This window comes from Borostomias antarcticus (genome assembly GCF_949987555.1).
Source record: "Borostomias antarcticus genome assembly, chromosome: 11".
Classification (NCBI taxonomy): Eukaryota; Metazoa; Chordata; class Actinopteri; order Stomiiformes; family Stomiidae; genus Borostomias; species Borostomias antarcticus.
This window is the reverse complement of record NC_140244.1, coordinates 23,619,693-23,640,193: the sequence shown is the minus strand read 5'-3', so window position 1 is coordinate 23,640,193 and position 20,501 is coordinate 23,619,693. Positions and strand designations below refer to the sequence as shown.

Genomic DNA, 20,501 nt, shown 5'->3' with positions numbered 1-20,501 from the left:
ATAAAATAATAATAATAATAATAATAATAGTAATAATAATAAAATGTTATTATTATTATTGTTATTATTATTATTATTATTATTATTATTGTAATATTGTATAGTGATCCTTGCTTTGCAAACATGTTATACAGTTTCTGCTATTCAGAATCTAAAACAGGGCCAGGCTATAGAACAACACCAGACACACTGGCGAAAAAAACAACAACTTCTCATTCTTTATTTCCAAGCCTGAAAATACAAACTCTGAATGAGACAATTCACAGCAAAGAATACAGTATTTAGCAATAGGCAATAGGCTACAAATAATTACACATGGTATGAGCACATTACTGCAGCCTACATCTGCGGAGTTGGATTCCCCCTAGATGCACTGTGAACTTTTGATTTAAGGTCAGGACCCAGATGGGAGTCCTCAAACAACCTCCTCTAATTAAAGATTCAATGTCTATATAGCTGTAACTATATCCAACATATTCCAAAGATGGGTTGTATTTGTGATGCTCAGCAGTAACCTAATAATAGAGGTAATGGCCAAGTCGGATATCTGCATTTGTCTTCAATTAAGTTTTCATTGAACAAGTTTTCAAGAACACATTCCTTCCCTGCACCATTTACATCATTATAAAGTAGCTTTGTAAATAATTGTATTCATGGCGACTCATTCATCAACTCTAGCGACTCGTGTATTGTAAATATTTGACCCTGGGACCAGTTCTGTTTGTTGATTAAATATTTACAGAGTGAACGTTCCGGTTCCCTAATCACGTGTTGGAGTTATGTAGTAGCCTACTTCAGGGAGTCAGAGCCATATCTTTAAGCCCAGTATGACGAATTGTGGCTTTATTGGCTCTGATTAAAGCACATTTAGCCTACCTGCCATAATCACATTAATTAGAATTTCAGTATTCAAATTCTGGTGATAGGCAATAACTATTCAGAGCGCAGACAGGAACAATGAGACGACAAGAAAATGATGCTTATAATAATGAATTCTCATTTCATGCAAGATCCAACTGTACACTAGGTGGCGATAATGAACTTTTCATTGAAACACTGACTCACAGAAGAAGTCAAGTCGTTGGGCGTGTTTAAAGATGGCAGCCACCATGAAGAAAACTGTAGTAAGTGGAAATCTTATTGAATTAACTTATTAAATGTGTTTAACGATTTCAGAACCACATATAATTCGTTACAATGGTAACAATGCCTTATCTGCAAAAAAACAACAAAAACACGTTTTGTTAATGTTTCGCATGTGAATATATACGGATAGGCCACCTCGTGCATTATGAACACCATGACATCTGTGATTGTCGGTTCACATTTTCTTGCCACTCAGCACGCTAGCAGCCGCTAGCACTGCATCCACTCTGCACTAGTCTTAAATAACGTTTTATTGCAGCTACTTATGCTAGAGCTCACATCGATTTATCAATCTAGCTAACATTAGCTATAGAAAGCCTTGTTGTCGTTAGCTAGCTACAGCTAAAGTTAGTTACAGTAGCTGACACACCTTTCTCCTCTGTCTCCGTTCATCGAGGGAGTTGAAGATGTCAATGTCACATTTGGAGACCAGCAGAAGATCAACAAGTTCGCGAGGAACACAAATCGGATGACTGAACTGAAAGATGAAATAGAAGCAAAGAAGGTATGCCTAGCTAAGCAGAACCAGTTAAAGAAGGCAGGCCTATACCTAGCTAAGTTCAGTATCATGTTAGCTTGTGTTCTATGGATGATCAGTCTATCTGATCATCATACCAAAGAGCAATACGTTGTAAGGAATTTGTCCTTATATGTGGCTTACCCATCAGGTCGTCCACAGATGGGTCCCCATGACGGTTTATTCTGGTACACCTTGCGGACAAATCCAGTTTTGTTCTTTCTCTTTGTTTCAGAAATCTCTTCAGAATTTGCAAGATGCTAGTGATGACATCATGATGTTTGATGATGACACCTTGCTCGTACCGTACCAAATTGGAGATGTCTTCATCAGTCACACTCAGGAGGAGACGCAAGAAATGCTCGAAGCTGCTAAGGTGGGTTGTCAGATGACATCCATTGTCCATGATTAATTTGATACTAATGTTAACATGAATGCAAGATAACTATTGATTAAAATGTGTCTATTTTGTCCACAGGAAGCATTAGAGCAGGAAGTGAAGGACCTGGATGGGCGCGTATCGGCGATACAGCAGGTGCTAGCTGATCTCAAGGTCCAGCTCTATGCCAAGTTTGGCAACAACATCAACTTGGAGGCTGATGAGAGCTGAACACTGCTGGGTTCAAAATGACTCTTCATCCAGTTCACATACCACACCCACACAGTGCCGATGGAATGCTTGCCAAAGCAAATATGGGTTTTCATAAACATGTCTTAGGTTTACCAGTTTTTATTTTGCACTGAGGCATCCGCTAAGCGTAACCGGGGTGCCACAGTATTGTATGTCTAATATTAATGATGGTGGTGATCAGACAATTTTCATTTCTGTTCAGGTGTGCACTCTGCTTATAGTAGTAAATTTGCTCAGGTGTAACCAATGCCCGTCAAAATCACACATCAATTTAATTGGCCTTTACCTGTGTTAAATTGTAGTGATGCTGATTATTTCCAAATAAAATCAGCCGTTGCTGTAGGCTTCCTCTGAGGGGTAATTAATGTCAATGCAAAGACTCAACAGGGTGGCAATACAAGAGCTTCAGGATAAAGCCACACCTCCGAACTGGATGGCCGGGCAACGAGGAGCCTGATCAGAGAGGCCATCAAGACAATGACAACTTGGAAAGAGCTACAGGCCTATGGCAGGGACTGGTCAAAAGTGTTCATGTGACAACAATATCCCAAGCACTCAACAATACTGACCTGTATGGTATGGTGAAAGCCATTATTCAAGAAAGCCCATCTTGAGTCACATTAAGAGGTTTGCAACAAGTTTTTTTTCCAGTATTTTTTTTTTTTTTTCTTTGAGATTCTGAAGCCTTGTGGCAAAAGGTTCTGACAAAAATAAGATGCACTATATGGACAAAAGTATTGGGTCACCTACACATTACACCTACAGGAGCTTTTATGACATCCCATTCTAAATTCATAGGCATTAATATGGAGTTGGTCCCCCCTTTGCAGCAAAACAGCTTCTGCTCTTCTGGGAAGGCTTTCTACAAGATTTTGGAGTGCGTCTGTGGGAGGTTTTGCCGATTCATCCAGAAGAGCATCTGTGAGGTTAGACACTGATGTTGGATGAGAGGGCCTGGCTCGCAATCTCCGTTCTAGTTCATCCCAAAGGTGTTCGATGGGGTTGAGGTCAGGGCTCTGTGCGGGTCAGTCAAGTTCTTCCACACCAACCTCACCCAACCATGCCTTTATGGTCCTTGCTTCTTGCACTGGGGCACAGTCATGATGGAACAGAAAAGGGCTTTCCCTAAACTTTCCACAAAGTAGGAAGCGTATAATTGTCCAAAATGTTGTGGTAAGCTGAAGCATTAACATTTTGGACACTTCTATGCTTCCAACTTGTCCTGTCCAGAGAACCTTATCACCTCTGACCTGACCTCTAGTGTCCTGCCAGTCAGTATACCCAACCAAGTTTTTTTTTTTTTTTGTTATTTCCACAAATGTATGATTTTGCACCTTTTTTTTCCCTCACTTGTAAATGTATTTAATCCAGGCTGTAAAGCAACAAAATATGACGATTTTGAAAAGAGGGTTTAGACTTCAGCAGGGTTGGCAAAAAAGACAATAGATTTCCAAGTCCACACTGTATGATGGAAAGTTTCAAAAGTCTTCAGTACAAAGTGCATTATCTTCAGTTCTAATGAGACATTTAATCACACATTGAGGTGCTTAGTTTAAGGATTTTCTGGGAAGTCCACTCAAGACATCTTACCTCAGTATTAGGCTACTGTATGTTCTGGGACACACCTTTGTGCACCAAACCACTATAACAGCTCCTACAAACACAAAGAATACACACATAATTAAAGCACGCCCTTAAGTGTAGCCTTCTTCAACTAATAAAGTATCATAAAAGAAATGGGAGATACCTCTGGAGACTAGAACTCTCAATTAAGTTCCTCTTCACCCAGGCCTTCTGAACAGTCACTGTGATTAAGAAGAGCTCCACCCACGAAGACTTGGCTTCACAGCCTTACATTTACAACATGTAAATGCCTGGACTTATTTCCCAAGCGGCCTTGTTGACTACTATGCATCAAACTTCCACAGTGTCTTGAGTGAAGCTCTGCAGGCTCTGCTCTCTCTCTCTCTTTCTCTCTCTCTCTCTCTCTCTCTTGCTTTATGTCATTTTGTCTTTCCTTCTCCTCTACAGAGGATTCGAATATTTGCTATGAAATAGTGTATAGTCCCTCTGCAGATCGTATTAACCGTGCTGTGCTCAGACAGAGAGAACTATTAACATCAATGATATTACTCCCAATCATACCTAATGAGATATTACATAAGCTGAACATTTGCATCAAATAATAATGTTAAGGTGCATTTAATTAAGTTGTAAACTATTCATTTTTATGTGCTGTTATTACAGAAAATTTGCATAATTTAATACAATACTTTGACTGAAATACTGGTATCTACACTAATGTAACAACACTAATAGCCTAATAGTACTGATACTTATAGCTACTCTTTTCTGTGCCAGCAGAAACAGCCCAGCAGGTGTCTCTGTCTCTCTTTGAAATGAAAGAACACAGACTTTAAAACGGACTTTCTCTTCTTTGACGTCAGTGTACAGTACCTGCTGCAGACAGACATCTCCTATGGTCGACTGATGTCTTCGAGGGTTAGAGGACTCGGATTAATTAGGAGTGGGGAGGGGTAGGCTACTGAACATTGATGTTCTGTCAACCTGTGGACACAAAGGACTCTCCTGCTGCAGATTTATGACAATATTTCAACACCCTGGCTACTCAATCCCATACAGCATATACTTTTCTTTCACTGCACTTACAGTAGTTCATCAAGCAAACATCGAAAGTTGGCTGATTTTTGAATTTGCGTTTTGGGCGAGTGTAGTGTTGGGTAACCACAGTGTTGGGTAACCCAGCGGGTTCATTCAGTAATGATGCGTTCCTCTATCTTCACAAATGCCGCCACACTCAAGAACTATTTTGAGGTTCCAACTGTAGCCTACCACATGCCATTCCTGACATTCATTACAACAGTCTCTCTAAGAACACGGGGAGGGCTCGCTTTGTTCTCTTGTGTATACAGTATTATTTCTCACAGACTGGTTCATCGGTGACCATCCTCCTTTTGAGAAGAAATTGGCTTTTAGTTTGAGGCACTGTAGTTTAATATATTATGAGATGGGGGAGTAGGCCTATAGTGTCCTGGGCTATATGGGCTATAAGGATCCCTTGTTTTGACATCTGAAGTATAAAAGATTACGAGAGCATGACAAGTAAATGACAGCAAAGGGATTTAGAAAATATTATAAGCCTAAACCTAAAAAACACAAAGATAGATGAAGAGTTCGTGTGGGAACCGGCTTCACATTGCTGGGAATCAACATCGCCGGAGACCTTTCAGATGAATTAATTTCCAGATAATTACATTTCCATCACTTCCTGTGGTCTTGGGACTAAGACGTGCTCCTCAACTATCAGACGTCTTCGTGGAGGGATATTAGCTGCCTGTGAACTTGGCAGGGATATACTCTGTGTGTCATTTCATTACTGCCCATCAAGTTATAAATCCATGACAATAAGTAGAGCCACAGTGGTAGTATTTTAAAGGTGCAGTAGAAGCATGCATGTGATTAAATATTTGTTGCGTGAAGAAAGCTTATTCAGACTACCTCTAGTATTGTTCACATCTACATCTAATCTATTCCTGTATAAATCATTACCCGCATTGGTATATGATAGTAGCTAGATGATGTGCATGCCAGTCAGGGGATGTAACATAATGACTCACTTGAACGAGCTAGGGACCAATAAAATCTCGCCTTTTCTTCACTCCAAGTAAAAATCAAAGCAAACCCCAAAATGTAAGAAAATAATTGTTATTGTAGAAAATGAAATCGGAAATGTGAAAGAGAAAAACTCTTCTGATAATTACCTATGAACACAAACTTAACCTTCAATTGTATTGTCTAGATTTGAGAACTCACTGTACACAATGTGTAGAAATGTCAGAGCAGAAATATGAGAAAATTAATGCTCAAACCTGATTTTTTTTTATTATCAGAATTTAGACATTGGGTGTCCTCTTTGATCAGTGGCCATGAATATGCACAGGTAACTGCTTTGCATCACAAATCATTACCATATCTAGCACAAAGAACTGCACACCCACCAAATGAGAGACACTGGAATTCTTCCAATCGTCCCATGAATATCATTACCAAACTCAGAATGACAACAATACAATTACACTGCAAAGACCTTGACATTTACACATCCCAAGGTGGTTGGAACACATTTTGAGGTACCTTAAATGTTTTTTGAAGAAAGCGAAGGAAAACTTTTAGCTCCTAAAATATTAGGCTATCTGTGAATAGAGATCATGGCGGGTCAGCTGATCTTATACATCATTCAGCGGCAGAGAAAAGGTGTGAAACTCCAGTGACACCAGTGGAACTGTAGAAACACTCATCTTGTGAGTGTAAGGTACTGTACAGATCCAACAGCGTAGGGGGTGAACATTTTGAAAAGACATTCCTTTACAGGTGAATTTGTTTTTATAATAAACAAATTTGATGATTTCTATAGTTATGTTTATCTCAAGATGTATATCCCTTGGGCGTATACAATGCCTAATAGGTATTATGAAATTAATATTATTTTTCATCCAATTCCTCCTAATTGGTCAAAATCAGGCTGAATGAAATGGAAGTAGTCCTTCTAGTCTGGTGGTTCCGTCTTGCTTCCTTCAGCATCTATGAACAACACTGCAATGTTTGTACTGCTCAATACTCGCTCTCTAAACAATAAAGCATTACTCATCCATGACATCATCACAGACATGGCAAAATCAGCAGGATTTTGTGATGCTCAACCAAGCCACACCCCCAGGCTGTGTGTCCATACAGTAGCTCCGCTCCATGGGTCGTGGTGGTGGGCTGGCTGTTGTCCATCAAACCGGCATCCTGGTTAAAGAACTCCCAGTACCACCTCATTTGAGGGTGTTGTTTTCACCGTGGCTGGGTCTGTTATGCTCTAGGTTGTCCTCATCTCCCGCCCCCCTAAAGCCTCCACTACCTCCATGTCTAAGCTGCCTGAGTTACTCACCTCTGTCTGCTCCATGTCTCCATCTACACTTCTGCTCAGGGACTTCAATATCCATGTGGACTCCAGCAGCTGCAAGTTTGCAGCTGAATTCCTGTCGCTGCTGGACTGCTTCAACATCACACAGCATGTCCAAGGTCCCACCCACACCAAAGGTCACATGCTGGATCTGTTACCGTCCATTGGCTCACCTCCCTCCCATCTATAGTGCCTGGATATAGCTGTATCTGACCACCTCTTCACTGTTCCTGTAAAGAGGTGGTCTGCCCTGCCCAGGCAGTGCCCAAAACGTACCCTCACGTTCAGGAACACCAAGTCAGTGAGTGCACCAGCCCTATCCAACCTGATAGCGACCCACATGGCCTCGGTTCCCCCCTGACACCATGGGGGATGGCCCGGTAGTCCACTACAGTGCTGCCTTATCCCTCAGGTTTGACTCTCTTGCCCCCCTCAAAACCTGGTCTGTCTCCTTCACTCATCCTGCCCCTGGTTCACCTCTGAACTCTGCACCATGAAGGCAACTGTTCGCCAGGTGAAGAGGCTAATATGATGATGATGATGATGATGATGATGATTGTTATTATTATTATTATTATTATAGTTCAATAAGAAATATGATTGCAGAACCTGGAGATACGCCGACGGGTGTTATCTTGAAGGTACTAAGGTATGTATAGTATAGGCTATATGAACTATATTAATGTGTGCAGTCGGCCTTGGTCTACTAGAGTCACTGTGTAGCTAATACAAACGTGTGCAGTATTCACAAGGACATAGAACAGCCTAATTGTGACATTGTATTGGTAAGCTTTTTACAATGTTGTATTTTATTTGAAGAACAAGTTGTTTTCAAATGAGCAAATAGTGATGTTCTAAAAATGCACAGTGAGGAGATGGATCAGAGAGAGTCAGGCAGGCCATTCCAGTCAGATGGGGCTTTGAATTTAAAGGCCCGGCGCCCAACTTCTTTAGTGATTTGGGGAACAAAGAAAGAGGGGTACTTAGCATGTTTAAGTGAATATGGGGATCTGCATGGAACTAGGCATTGCTTTAGATCATGGGTTCCCAAACTCCATCAATGTCGGCCTCCCCTCTGAAAAGAGTGACACACCCGTTCCCCCTCAACCCCCTAATTTGTCCATTTTGCAAGGCAGCGTTAGCTAGCCCATAACGTTACACAGCTAAGTTAGCTCGGTGGCAGCTGCTGCTAGTTAACGTAATGATGTTTTCACACAATACATTCATGCCTGCGGGGGGAGGCTCTCTCTGCACTATCCACAAATTTAGTATACATCTCTCCCATTATTTATTTCGATATTCTGACCTTTAAAATAATGTTTCATTCATAAAAACCATAGACATTTCAAAAACAAAAAGCATATTTTTCCCATTTTTTCTTTATTTTTTTTCTAACCATCCCTCCGAGCCTCCCCTGAATTTCTTTGGGGACCCCCAGGGGAGGCCCGCCTCACAGTCTGGGAATGTCTGCTTTAGATAAAAAGGATAGTTAAGAAAAATAAATTTAAAAATAAATTGCAGCCAATAAAAATGCTTTCGGGCACAGACAGCCAGCTCGTTATTCATACATAAGGCAACGATGGACATGATACAGACACCTCAGAACAAATCTGCAGACTATTGTATTCTACCTTTAGAGAACGCACATGAGATTCATATGTGTTCTGATAAACAATATCTGCATAATCGAGAATGGGTAACACTAAATAAGAAATTATTATTTTTATTACCTGAAGGGTGAAACAATATTGAATGGTATAATGTGCTCTGACTTCAATTTATTTTTTTAATGACAGAATCAATATGAGGCCTAAAGGACCTGGTCTAGCCATAGCCAACCTGCATTTATTTGTATGAAAGGTGCTATACTGTAGAAATATTAGTGGAGCAGTGAAGCATAACAATTGTTCATTTTGTAATTAAATCATGACATTTGGTACAGGTGTAGCCAAGGGCATTCAAAAAAAACAAAGGAATATTGGTGCATCAGGAAGGAACCCCTGCTCCTCTCGTACCTCCCTGGAACCCCTGCTCCTCTCGTACCTCCCTGGAACCCCTGCTCCTCTCGTACCTCCCTGGAACCCCTGCTCCTCTCGTGCCTCCCTGGAACCCCTGCTCCTCTCGTACCTCCCTGGAACCCCTGCTCCTCTCGTACCTCCCTGGAACCCCTGCTCCTCTCGTACCTCCCTGGAACCCCTGCTCCTCTCGTACCTCCCTGGAACCCCTGCTCCTCTCGTACCTCCCTGGAACCCCTGCTCCTCTCGTACCTCCCTGGAACCCCTGCTCCTCACGTGCCTCCTGCATTGTACGTGTGTGTCAAGTGTAAAGATCCAGAATAATTCTGTTTTCAAGAGCAGAGAGTCAATATCCCCTCCTCTCCGAGGGCATTTGATAGCTTCGATGACAATATATCTGAGAGGATACTGTATATTGTGGCAGGCTTTGGTTAAGTCGACAGCTACAGTACTGGGCTTAATGGATCATGGTTGCAAATGGCGTTCCTGTGTTCAGTGATCCTATTTTTAAGGGCTTTCGTTGTTTTTTTTACATATTTACCTGAATATGTTGGTACCGCTTTACATTATAATTTGCTAATAAGAGGGTAATACCATGGTAATACCAGGGTAATGCATGGCAATTTCCATTAGTTACTAGTAGTAGTTACAGTACCTGTGTAGCTACCATGGTAATACCATGGTTAATAACTACATTATTACTAGGAAATTACCAGAAAATACCAGTAGTTACTCGTAGTAGTTACCTGTGTAGTTACCCCCCAATCCCCATTATTTCTTACATGGAAACACAGACAAGTTTCTATATAATAATGTGGAATCAGAGCTAGAAAATGCAACATTGTGAGTTTCTATTTAATTCCATGGTTATATCCTTCCTAAAATCCCAACTAAGTTCAGCTAGAAACAGATATGGTAGTTTATATGAAATAACATAGAATCAGAACTGGAAAGTGCAAGATTAGAAACCCTACTATATCTGTTTCCAGGTAGCAAATCATGAGCTTTGTTGGGGGCGGCTGTAGCTCAGGAGGTAGAGCAAGTCGTCCAGATCAGTCTGTTACACTTTAACGTAGAGCTGGACCCACAATGCAGATACAGACAACGGGATGCTCAAAAATAAGGATTCTTTTAATTATAACAAAAAGTGATCCACAACATGGACAATTAACCACCGGGCTGGAGGGGAATGGGCCCTGGCTCTGGGCTCAAGTCGGTGGCTGACGACTGCAACAGAAAAGCAGAACCAAATAGTTGGGGTTAGGAGAATCCAGAGAGAGAGCACGGTAGAAAATCACAGCTCAGGAAATCGACTCGAGACTGATGTGGTAAAGCAAGTGATTTGGCATCGAGGTGTAGGGACCCAGGGTAGATATACTGCCATTGATGAGCTGAGGAGGTTCAGGTGTGCCGCTCTGATTAACCCCTGATGAGGAACAGATTAACTAGGCTAGATAGCCATTTGGCTCTCCTCACCTCCTGTCTTATCTCCTCACCACCTTTATCCTCTCCTCTTGTCGCCTCTCCTGTCTCCTCTGTCAACCAGCAGGAGCAGCTGTGCAGCTCCTCCTGTCTTATCTCCTTGCCTCCTGTCTCCTCACCTCCTGTCTTATCTCCTCACCTCCTGTATTCTGTACCCCTGCTCCTCTTCTCTCTTCCTGTCTCCTCTCCTCACCTCCTGTCTCCTCTCCTCACCTCCTGTCTTATCTCCTCACCTCCTGTATTCTCTACCCCTGCCTCCTCTTCTCACTTCCTGTCTCCTCTCCTCACCTCCTGTCTTATCTCCTCACCTCCTGTATTCTCTACCCCTGCCTCCTCTTCTCACTTCCTGTCTCCTCTCCTTTCCTCCTGTCTTATCTCCTCACCTCCTGTATCCTCTCCTCTTGTCTGATTTCATTCTGTTGATTTTTCTGGAAAGGTCACTTCAAAATTATACTGTTTTGTTTCATAGTGGCTCGTTGGAGGGAGGATGAAGGCATGTTTTTTGATTTTTTTGTCTGGCTTCCAGGCTATCCTCCCCTTACAACTAACAACAACCCTCTCGTGACAAGCCCCCACATTTATGCCCCCCTCCCTCCCCAACCAAGAAAACAGTAGTCCACATGATGCGTCCCAAGGTCTTCCGAGTGATATCGCTCCAACTGAGTAATAAGTATATATTGACCACCATGGCCTAAGAGATCCTAAAACAAAATTGAACTCATTGAATTGGGTTTAAATGTCAGTGTGAATGGCCCAGTACTATAGCCCATGATATAGGTAATAGCAAAGAAAGCTTACAGGCTGCACTGCTTTTAGTCCAGCTGCGACTGATTATTTCCAAGAGTGAAAATTTCAACCTATTATAAAATGCACTAAGCCATGAAAAATCCATGAAATAAATTAGAACCTACACATTGGAATAGCTTATTCAGCATATAACTAAACGAACTGCATTAGCAGCTACAGTCAAGCCGGAAAGTGTGCACACCCCTTTCACCTTCTCCATGTTTTATTATGTTACAGATTAATAATACAATAGATTGAGTTCATTTTTGTCTCATAATTCTACACAAAATAGTCCATAATGATAAAGTGAAAACAGGTTTTCAACAAGTGTGCACACCCTTTAATATGACACCCAAAAGTGAGCTGAGGTTCATTTTGTTTCCACTGATACAGCCTGAGATGTTTCTACAGCTTAATTGGAGTCCACCTGTGGTAAATTCAATTGATTGGACATGATTGGGGATTGCCAATACAGTACCTGCCTATATAAGGTCCCGCAGTTGACAGTGCATGTCAGAGCAAACTCCAGGCCATGGGGTCAAAGGAATTATCTGCAGACCTCAGAAACAGAATTGTGTTAAGGAGGTATAGATCTGGAGAAGGGTACGGAAAAATGTCTGCAGCTTATAGGTCCCAAAGAGCACAGTGGCCACCATCATTCATAAATGGAAGAAGTTTGGAACCACCAAGAATCTTCCTAGATCTGGCCATCTGACCAAACTGAGCAATCGGGGAAGATGGGCCTTGGCCAGGGAGGTGAGCAGGAACCTGAGGGTTAGGCTACTCTGACAGAGAGTATCCTCGTGGAGATGGGGAAAACCTTTCAGAAGATCAACCATCCAGGCAGCACTCCACCAATCAGGCCATTATGGTAGAATGGCCAGACGGAAGCTAAGTCTTAGTAAAAGGTATACGAGAGCTAGGGGTGTAACAATATATCGTGCCACAATATATCGCGATACAGAAACGTCACAATACGTATCGTCAAGGTGAAAACAATATTGTGATATGTTTATTGTATATCATTGAACACTGGCTACACAACGCTGGTAACAAACACGTCTTTTGTCTAGGCCTATCCATGATATTACAACAGTTCAAAAGTACAAAATTCACAAAGTGTAGTGTAGTAGAAATGTGTAGAAATGCACTATGCAGCACTTCTGCAATGCTTCACACCTGCCCTTAGTGTATCGTATCATATTGTTATCGTCAACCCAATATCGTGTATCGTATCGTATCATGAGATTAGTGTATCGTTCCCCCCCTTATGACAGCCCACTTGGAGTTTGCCAAAAGGCACCTAGAGGACTCTTAAACCGTGAGAATCAAGATTCTCTGGTCTGATGAAACCAAAATTGTTTTTTTTGGCCTGAATACCAAGTGTGACGTCTGGAGGAAACCAGGCACCACTCATCACCAGGCTAATACCATCCCTACAGTGAAGCATGGCGGTGGCAGCATCATGATGTGGGGATGTTTTTCAGCAGTGGGAACGTGGTGACTAGTCCTGAGATGGAAAGGTGAATGCAGCTACAGTAAGTACACCAAGATCCTTGAAGAAAACTTGCACCAGAGCGCTCTGAACCTCAAACTAGGGCGTTTGAGTTTTACCTTCCAACATTACAACGACCAGAATTACACAGCCAAGAGAACAAAGGAGTGGCTTCAAAGAAAATCTATGATGTCCTTGAGTGGTCCAGCCAGAGCCCAGATCTGAATCCAATTGAGCATCTGTGGAAAGAGCTGAAAATGGCTGTGTACCGATGCTCCCCATCCAACCTGACGAGCTTGCAAGGATATGCCAAGGAATGGGCAAAAATCTCCAGAAACAAGTGTGCCAAGCTCGTAGCACCTTTTCCAAGACAATTTGAAGCTGTAATCACTGCCAAAGGTGCATCAACCAAGTATTAGGCTAAAGGTGTACACAGATGTAACTCCTAAACGCATTTTTGTCCATTTTATAATACCTATTAACTAACGCATATTACAAGGACCTTAATATAAAGTGTTACCTAGACTACTGCTTCAATAAGATGTGGAGTGAAAGTTGGACATTCCCTCAGTGTATGTTATTGTTCAATATCAGTCGAAGGTAAGGTGAAACGAAAGGAATGTGCATCTACATTCTCAAACACTGGGTGGAGACTTCTGGTTTAAATCCATTTAAATGAATCTCGAACCTTCCAGCGAATACTGTGTTTTTAAATGTTTTTGGGCTGAGTGGTCTTGTTAGAGAGATGCAATTCAAACTCTGTTAGGGTCAAGACAGATGGGTCCCAGAGTTCAGAATGGAACTGAACCCAAGGTCAATTTTCATTTAAATACTAGGCTTCTCTGTATTTTTCAACAAGACATGCAATTTAATTTCATCTCTGATGGGAAATGTACTGTAGCCTCTAGTACCGTACAGGCAACACCTGTAAACATAAGGGGAGGCTCCATTCTGCATTTAACACACAATTCATTTGTTAATCACAGCAGGAGACATATTTTCCCAGAAGAAAATCCCTTAAAGGAGTAGTAAAGGGAAAAATCAGGTTTAGCCCTGTTTTAAGGTTACTTATGATCATATACAATGGTTCAGATCAAAACGTTGACAAAACTAGCACTTTTGAGAAAGTTGATAATTGCTCTACCACCGTTTAGGTCATACAATGGATGTGGGTGGGCACCTTGAAAAATCATTCAAAAAAACTAAACTCTCAATTTCATTGTACAGGTATATGATCATAAGTAACCTTAAAACAGGGCTAAACATGATTTTTCCCTTTACTACTCCTTTAATGAAATTTGTTCTAATTCAATTATGAACTTCAGAATGTATTCTAGCAGTGTACAGTAATAGAGGTTGTTGTTCTGGGCAATGCACATGTTTTGCTTTATTTGTTGATTGTTGCTACTATGTCCTGTTGCTACTATGTCCACAAAAATGCCAATTTTGTTTGTGTCCTAATCCAATATTATATTCATATTATTAATTGATAATTGTGAATTACAAATTCAGTTAGCAATCCAGGAATTCAGGAGCTAAGCCAATGAAACTGACCTGAAACTGTTCACATGAATTGAGTCGGTGCTGTTGAGCTTTCTCCTCCTGCCTGGTGTACAGTATAGGAGACTGATCCACATGAACTGTAAGGTATCCTTCAGAGTACTGTATGCCTTGTCTGGGACACATCACTTCTTAATAAACCACACAACCATTCAAGTGCCTGAAAACCTTACAGTCATGTCCCTAGTCAATACTGTAATTAAACTTCAACAATTGTGGCCAGTTCTAATGAGAAACGGGCAAATAACAATTCACTGCTTTGTCCCACTGTAGAATCCTACATTTCCACCTTCCATCTTCCACAATATTGGTGGTGAGGTGGTGGGCAGCTTTTAAGTGTGATAAATGGTGTATAGTTTCAGCCTCCTGCTTGGTTCTCTATCCCTGCCGTACCCAGGGGAGAAAGAGCAGAGGAATAAGCCTGTGCTGCAATACGGTTCCTCTTAAACCTTTTGTTGCCTTTCAATCACTATAAGAGGTAACACCATTCATTTGTTTGTGTTTCACACCCAGCTCAGCCATCTGACTCTCACTGAAAGACTTCATGTAACCACTGCCATTTTACTTACTGAGCCCACGTTTCTACCACGAAGACATCATTTTGGCCCAAGGTTGCCCTTAACCCCCTCCTCTCTCCTACCCTCATCTCTCTCTCTCCTACGCTCCTCTCTCCTGCCCTCCTCTCTCTCTCCTACCCTCCTCTCTCTCTCCTACCCTCCTCTCTCTCTCCTACCCTCCTCTCTCCTACTCTACTCTCTTAGACTTAGTTAACGTTATTATCCCTGTGAGGGGCAAATTGTTGTACAGCCAGTAGAGAATCAAAACACAGCAGTGCACTCAAATTTGTGTATTGTGGATGTATGTTGTATGCATTGCTATTTTGTATGTATTGTTGTGTTTTAATTCTGTACTGGCTGTTCAACACATGTCCTCTCACAGAGATAATGTTTACTAATTCTGAGAGAAAAGGGGGAGGGTAGGGGAGAGAGGAGGGTTACTAATCTCAGGCAGGGGAACCTCATCACAAGGGTGAGGTTCCAAACCACCTTGTTTCCACAGGCCTCTACTGTATGTTGTTTGTCGTTGACTATGAATTGTTCGTGGTGGACGCTGGAGGCAGTTTATTTCATCATGACATAACAACTAATAATGTCAAGTCTGCATGAGTCCAATGGTATAATTAGCTGCGTGGTCTTTAACTTGACTTCCTGTACGTTTGTCAGAGAAATCGGCATCAGGCATTGGCTGTATAATACATATGATCAGACAACATCTGTTACTATTATGTTCTAGCATACAGTATGCCTTGAATGCCAGAAACCCTGTTATTCTCTGCATGTGATGGAAAATGTCTGAGATTCTCACATTGAAGTGTAATCTTTGAATACATGGGACACACTCTCTGCATGTATAATGTTGATAACATTATGGGACGATGATGTAGAGGATGATACTGTTATGTGTTGTTGGCAAGATTCTCTATTTACTCTCCTCCTATACACAAACCATACACTCGCACATCGCTCTCATTGATTTGTCAAAGGTACAAAAACACCACATCTGCTGAGGTTCACCCTTCCGATGTTGACAGGGATGTGGCTACCCACAGTAAACCATTTGAAAGACTTATCTTCACAAAAGCTGAATATAATTAATATATTTCCTCCCCCGTGACTGCAGTCCACATGGAAAATACTGACGCTATAGTGAAGGCAGGTAAGATATGAAGTATTCAATATCTCACTTTAATTTAATTTGACTTGGACCCATTGTCTTGAGGTATACAAATGTAGAAGGGAATCTCTCATGATGCTTTTGGCCAGGGGGGTTGAGGCATGACTGGCATAGCAGGGGATTTATAATGCAGTTATTAAGGAGTATACTGAATTATTTATTGTCACTTGCAGTTTTGCTCAATGACAAGGTCGCCTTGGAAAAATGGTATAAAATTTTAATATGTGCAGGTTTCCAGTTTGAAGGGAAAATAATTGATGAATCCTCTTTCAAATAAGAAACAAACAAAAAAAACATTCAAATGGCTTTGGAAAATTAATTGCCAAGAAACATGTTCTTATTCATAACCACCAATGAAAACATGATATGACTGTACACAATGAATAACCTATGGGGTTCTAACCTTATGTGCAAAATTCTGCTTCCTGCTGTTCTGTATTATTTATTTTTTCCCAAACAACATATAGCTTGACAATCACATGGGCAGGGGAATCAAACAGTGTTCAGTCTAGGGTAACATTAACACCCTATACTTATGCAAACACAGAAAATTAGATTTGGCCCCCAAAATGTGATTACAGGCTCCATGTGCTGGGAGGTTCACCGGTGTGGAATTCAGAATTCATGGAAGGGTTCTAGAATGGTTTGAGAATGTTCCAGAGTTCCCTGACCTTCTAGCACTTTGAGATTCATGAGGCAGTCCTATTGATTTAAACAGGTGTAAAGGGCCTCCTCCAGCAGGGAAAATCACATCTTCTCAGAGGGCTCCGGGCTTATTGCAGAAGACACTGTCACTAAGGTCATATCACATACCACATCGAGTGAATCGACATTATCCATCACCCCTTCACCTCACATTGAACTACACACTTGGCAGCACACAAGATAAAGGCTTGTTAATAAGTACATTTAAACCATACAGTAAATTGGCATAGAAATGATTGTGGATTTAACTGTGTCCTTGTCCATGATAACTATTGCTCGTTTTGTTATTTATTTCATAACATGGCTTTTATTCCCTTCTTCCAACTTGATTGTTGACTACTACATTTAATTAGTCATTAGTTAAAAAGGTTCCTTGAATAAAGTCATGCATTTTATCATTTGTACCCCCCCCCCCCCACCACACACACACACACACACACACACACACCTCAAATCAATCACACATAGTCACACTCAAACTTATAATCTTGTATTCCACCTGACATAAAGGGTGTGTGTGTGTGTGTGTGTGTTGGGAGGTGGGGGGGGGGGTGTTTGTGAGCATGCCCAGACTATTTTCAAGCCTCTTTGTGAATGATTATTTACCATATTATGCTGTGGCTGACGTTGAGAGAGGAGAGAAGGACCTCTGTGAGGAAGGGGAGTTGTAGCTCTATAACGTGGAGAAAGAAGAGGGAGAAAACAACATGGCACAGAAAAATGACTGTAAGTCACTATATTCTCTTTTACCTGCATCCAAACCATGTAACTGTTGAATATAGACTCTAGACAGTGTTCTGTACACCGTAACACTGCAATGATGTGTCATACATTGTATGGCTATTTCCATTTAAACATTTACTTATAAAATTACTTTTTGTCTACAACCATTAACTGTAACTGTAGTTTACATCCACCTAACCCACATCCAACATAATGATAGTTAAAGAGATGTCAAAGCTAGTATCGTTTTAAATTCGTCAAAAGTTACTATTGTTTCGTAATATTAATACATGGTATATTATGTATATTATATATATTATTAAATATACTGTTTTATGTTTTGTATTTAATATTTGTACTATTGCATCACTAGACACGTGAGAAATGAAACTTCTCTGTGAAAGAGCTTTATTTTGTCCCTCAGTTATATAAACCCGTTGTGAAATCCAGTAGGATTTCCTAATCATAAAAACAGACTGATTAGTCTCTTTCAGCTGAAATTCCCCCTTCACTCCCTCTCTCTTTCACAGTGCAATGCTCCATCCGGAAGTACACGCCGGAAGATAAAGACGCTGTCATCTCACTTTTTCGCAACGGGATTTTGGAGAATGTCTACCCCGCTTTCTTCAAGGCCATGAGCAACCCAGACCACATCGGCGTGGCCCTGAGCATCTCCATGGCCGGGTACGTGTTGGGAGGGAGCTCCTGCTTCCAGGCTTTACTCTTTGGGGGTGCGTGGGCCGGCCTGGTGTACTACTGCTGCCGTGAGATCTACGAAGGCTACATGTTGACGAGGCTGGACACAGACATGGCCGACATTCACAGCAGCTTCCTGAACAACCCAGACAACGGCTTCTGGGTAGCGGAGGCCGAGGTCGATGGAAAGTCCAGGGTGGCGGGGATAGTGGCGGTGGTGGGGAAGAGGGGGGGGGATGGGCCTGCGAGTGAGACGGGGGATGTCTGGAATGGAGGCGTAATGGGAGGGGCCCAAGAGATAGCTCAAGATGCGGCCGATGAAAGCTACGGCGAGGTTCCCCACGTGGTTGTTTCCTTTGCATGGCGACGTAAAGGCTTCGGCACTCAGCTGGTCCAGAAGGCGGTGGATTTCTGTAAGGAGCGCGCTTTCTCTCGAGTCGTCCTGGACGTCAGCTCCCCCCAGATAGCAGCCATCTCCCTGTACCGTAAACTGGGCTTTGTTCAAACGTCCTCCCACAGTAACACACATGCTAACCGCTGGTTCTCAAAGCTGTCCAGAATCAATGTGATGCGTATGGAGAAGTTCATCTGAAAGAGCAGCTATGTTCCAGTACACATCAGCACCATTCACCCACCTCTGTTTGGACTTGGACCGCTCAGCATACTGTAGCCTACTTTTCAGGTCAAACATACCTCGTGATATAGGCCTTATTTCATCACATGGCTATAATCACACTTGTAAAGTTCATTATGTACTACTGTATCTCCACATATTATGATTATATTACAATTTAAAGATTCTTACTTGACTTCACTTGTGCTAAGGTATAAAGCTATTACATGTCCAGAGAGCATTGGGAGTAAGTCAATTATTCCATCTCACCTATTGGTCAAGATTAATTTATATGATTTACTGATGTTTACTGAGAAAATGAAAACTCCAATGCATGTTTTGTGAAACAATGTATTGGATATGATGCACAAAATAAAAAAATCCACATCACATTATGGATTGTTCTCTTGCATCAGGAGTGGGGAGATTAAACTTTCTTAAGCTTCTTTCTGGGGAAAAGTTGAATCCCTCTGCCTCAGAGGAATTAATGCCAGCTGACTGTTAAGACCTCAATACTCTTCAAATACTTTAAATACCAATGAAATATGCAATACCGTATCAATGTTGGGAGGTTTAAAATCCTTTCAAGCTTAATGAACTGAGTGTGTGTGTGTGTGTGTGTGTGTGTGTGTGTGTGTGTGTGTGTGTGTGTGTGTGTGCGCGCGTGCGCGTGTGTGTGTGTGTGTGCGCGCGTGTGTGTGTGTGTGTGTGGGGGTGGGGGTGGTGGGGGACAGGATAAAGGGCTCACTGTTCTGCAATTTAAAATGTAAGCTTTAAATACAATGCAAGACTGAGATTATGAACACCAAACAATGCAATACCCTGGACTATTTTCACCAGTTCATTCATTCATCAATTACACCCGCCTAAACGAAAGCACAGGGTGAGAGGTAATGTTTTTGGTGGCATGTTTGTTTGTTTGATTATTTATGTATTTATTTATTGGGTTTAGGGTTGGGTTTTTAGCAGGACAACGCAAAAACTCCCAGACTGATTTTCATGAGACACGTGGAGGGTTGCAGCATCAGCCAACTTAGGACCCATTCAATTTTGGAGCGGATCTGACCCAAGGAGGGTGCCACAGAGCCACCCAAACATGGCTGCTCATTCACCGCCCCAGTGAAAGCAGAGGGAGAGAGGCAGGGGAAATTCTAGGATCAAACCTTTAGGGGTGCTCAGCCCCAAACTGATTGGCCAATGTGCACACAGCTGCATGTGTCTCCCTCTTTGCACTGACAATCACACACAAGCATAATATTCAACTAGAAAATTACAATATGATACATATTTATTTGTGATGTAAATGTAATGTAATGTAAAAATGTAAGAGGAGGTTTCACATTTGATAACAGGATATCAATACACTGCTCTTTGTGGAGGCCACTGCAATGATTAGAATGTGTGTATATTGTCTCTTGCTATGTGTGTG

The 20,501-nt window shown here is 41.7% G+C and overlaps 2 protein-coding genes across 2 annotated transcripts; both read left to right on the top strand.

Annotated features, from left to right (window-relative positions):
- Positions 1 to 1,081: 1,081 nt before the first annotated feature.
- pfdn4 (prefoldin subunit 4) lies at positions 1,082 to 2,540 on the top strand. Its single transcript, XM_084446041.1, has 4 exons — positions 1,082 to 1,124; positions 1,544 to 1,651; positions 1,899 to 2,039; positions 2,142 to 2,540. The coding sequence occupies exons 1-4, from the start codon at positions 1,098 to 1,100 to the stop codon at positions 2,271 to 2,273; spliced, it is 408 nt and encodes a 135-aa protein (XP_084302167.1). The 5' UTR covers positions 1,082 to 1,097; the 3' UTR covers positions 2,274 to 2,540.
- A 560-nt stretch (positions 2,541 to 3,100) lies between these two features.
- Positions 3,101 to 19,051, top strand: LOC311315512 (N-acetyltransferase family 8 member 3; the record flags this gene model as incomplete). Its single annotated transcript, XM_084446183.1, has 3 exons — positions 3,101 to 3,220; positions 7,181 to 7,400; positions 18,294 to 19,051. The coding sequence occupies 3 exons, from the start codon at positions 3,101 to 3,103 to the stop codon at positions 19,049 to 19,051; spliced, it is 1,098 nt and encodes a 365-aa protein (XP_084302309.1).
- Between the last annotated feature and the right edge of the window lie 1,450 nt (positions 19,052 to 20,501).

Excerpts from the sequence above, each read along its gene's own strand:
- pfdn4 (XM_084446041.1), top strand. The coding sequence starts at position 1,098 with ATGGCAGCCACCATGAAGAAAACTGTA. Across the intron at positions 1,652-1,898 it reads ATGAAATAGAAGCAAAGAAG|AAATCTCTTCAGAATTTGCA; the intron begins GTATGCCTAGCT and ends TCTTTGTTTCAG. Across the intron at positions 2,040-2,141 it reads AAATGCTCGAAGCTGCTAAG|GAAGCATTAGAGCAGGAAGT; the intron begins GTGGGTTGTCAG and ends TTTTGTCCACAG.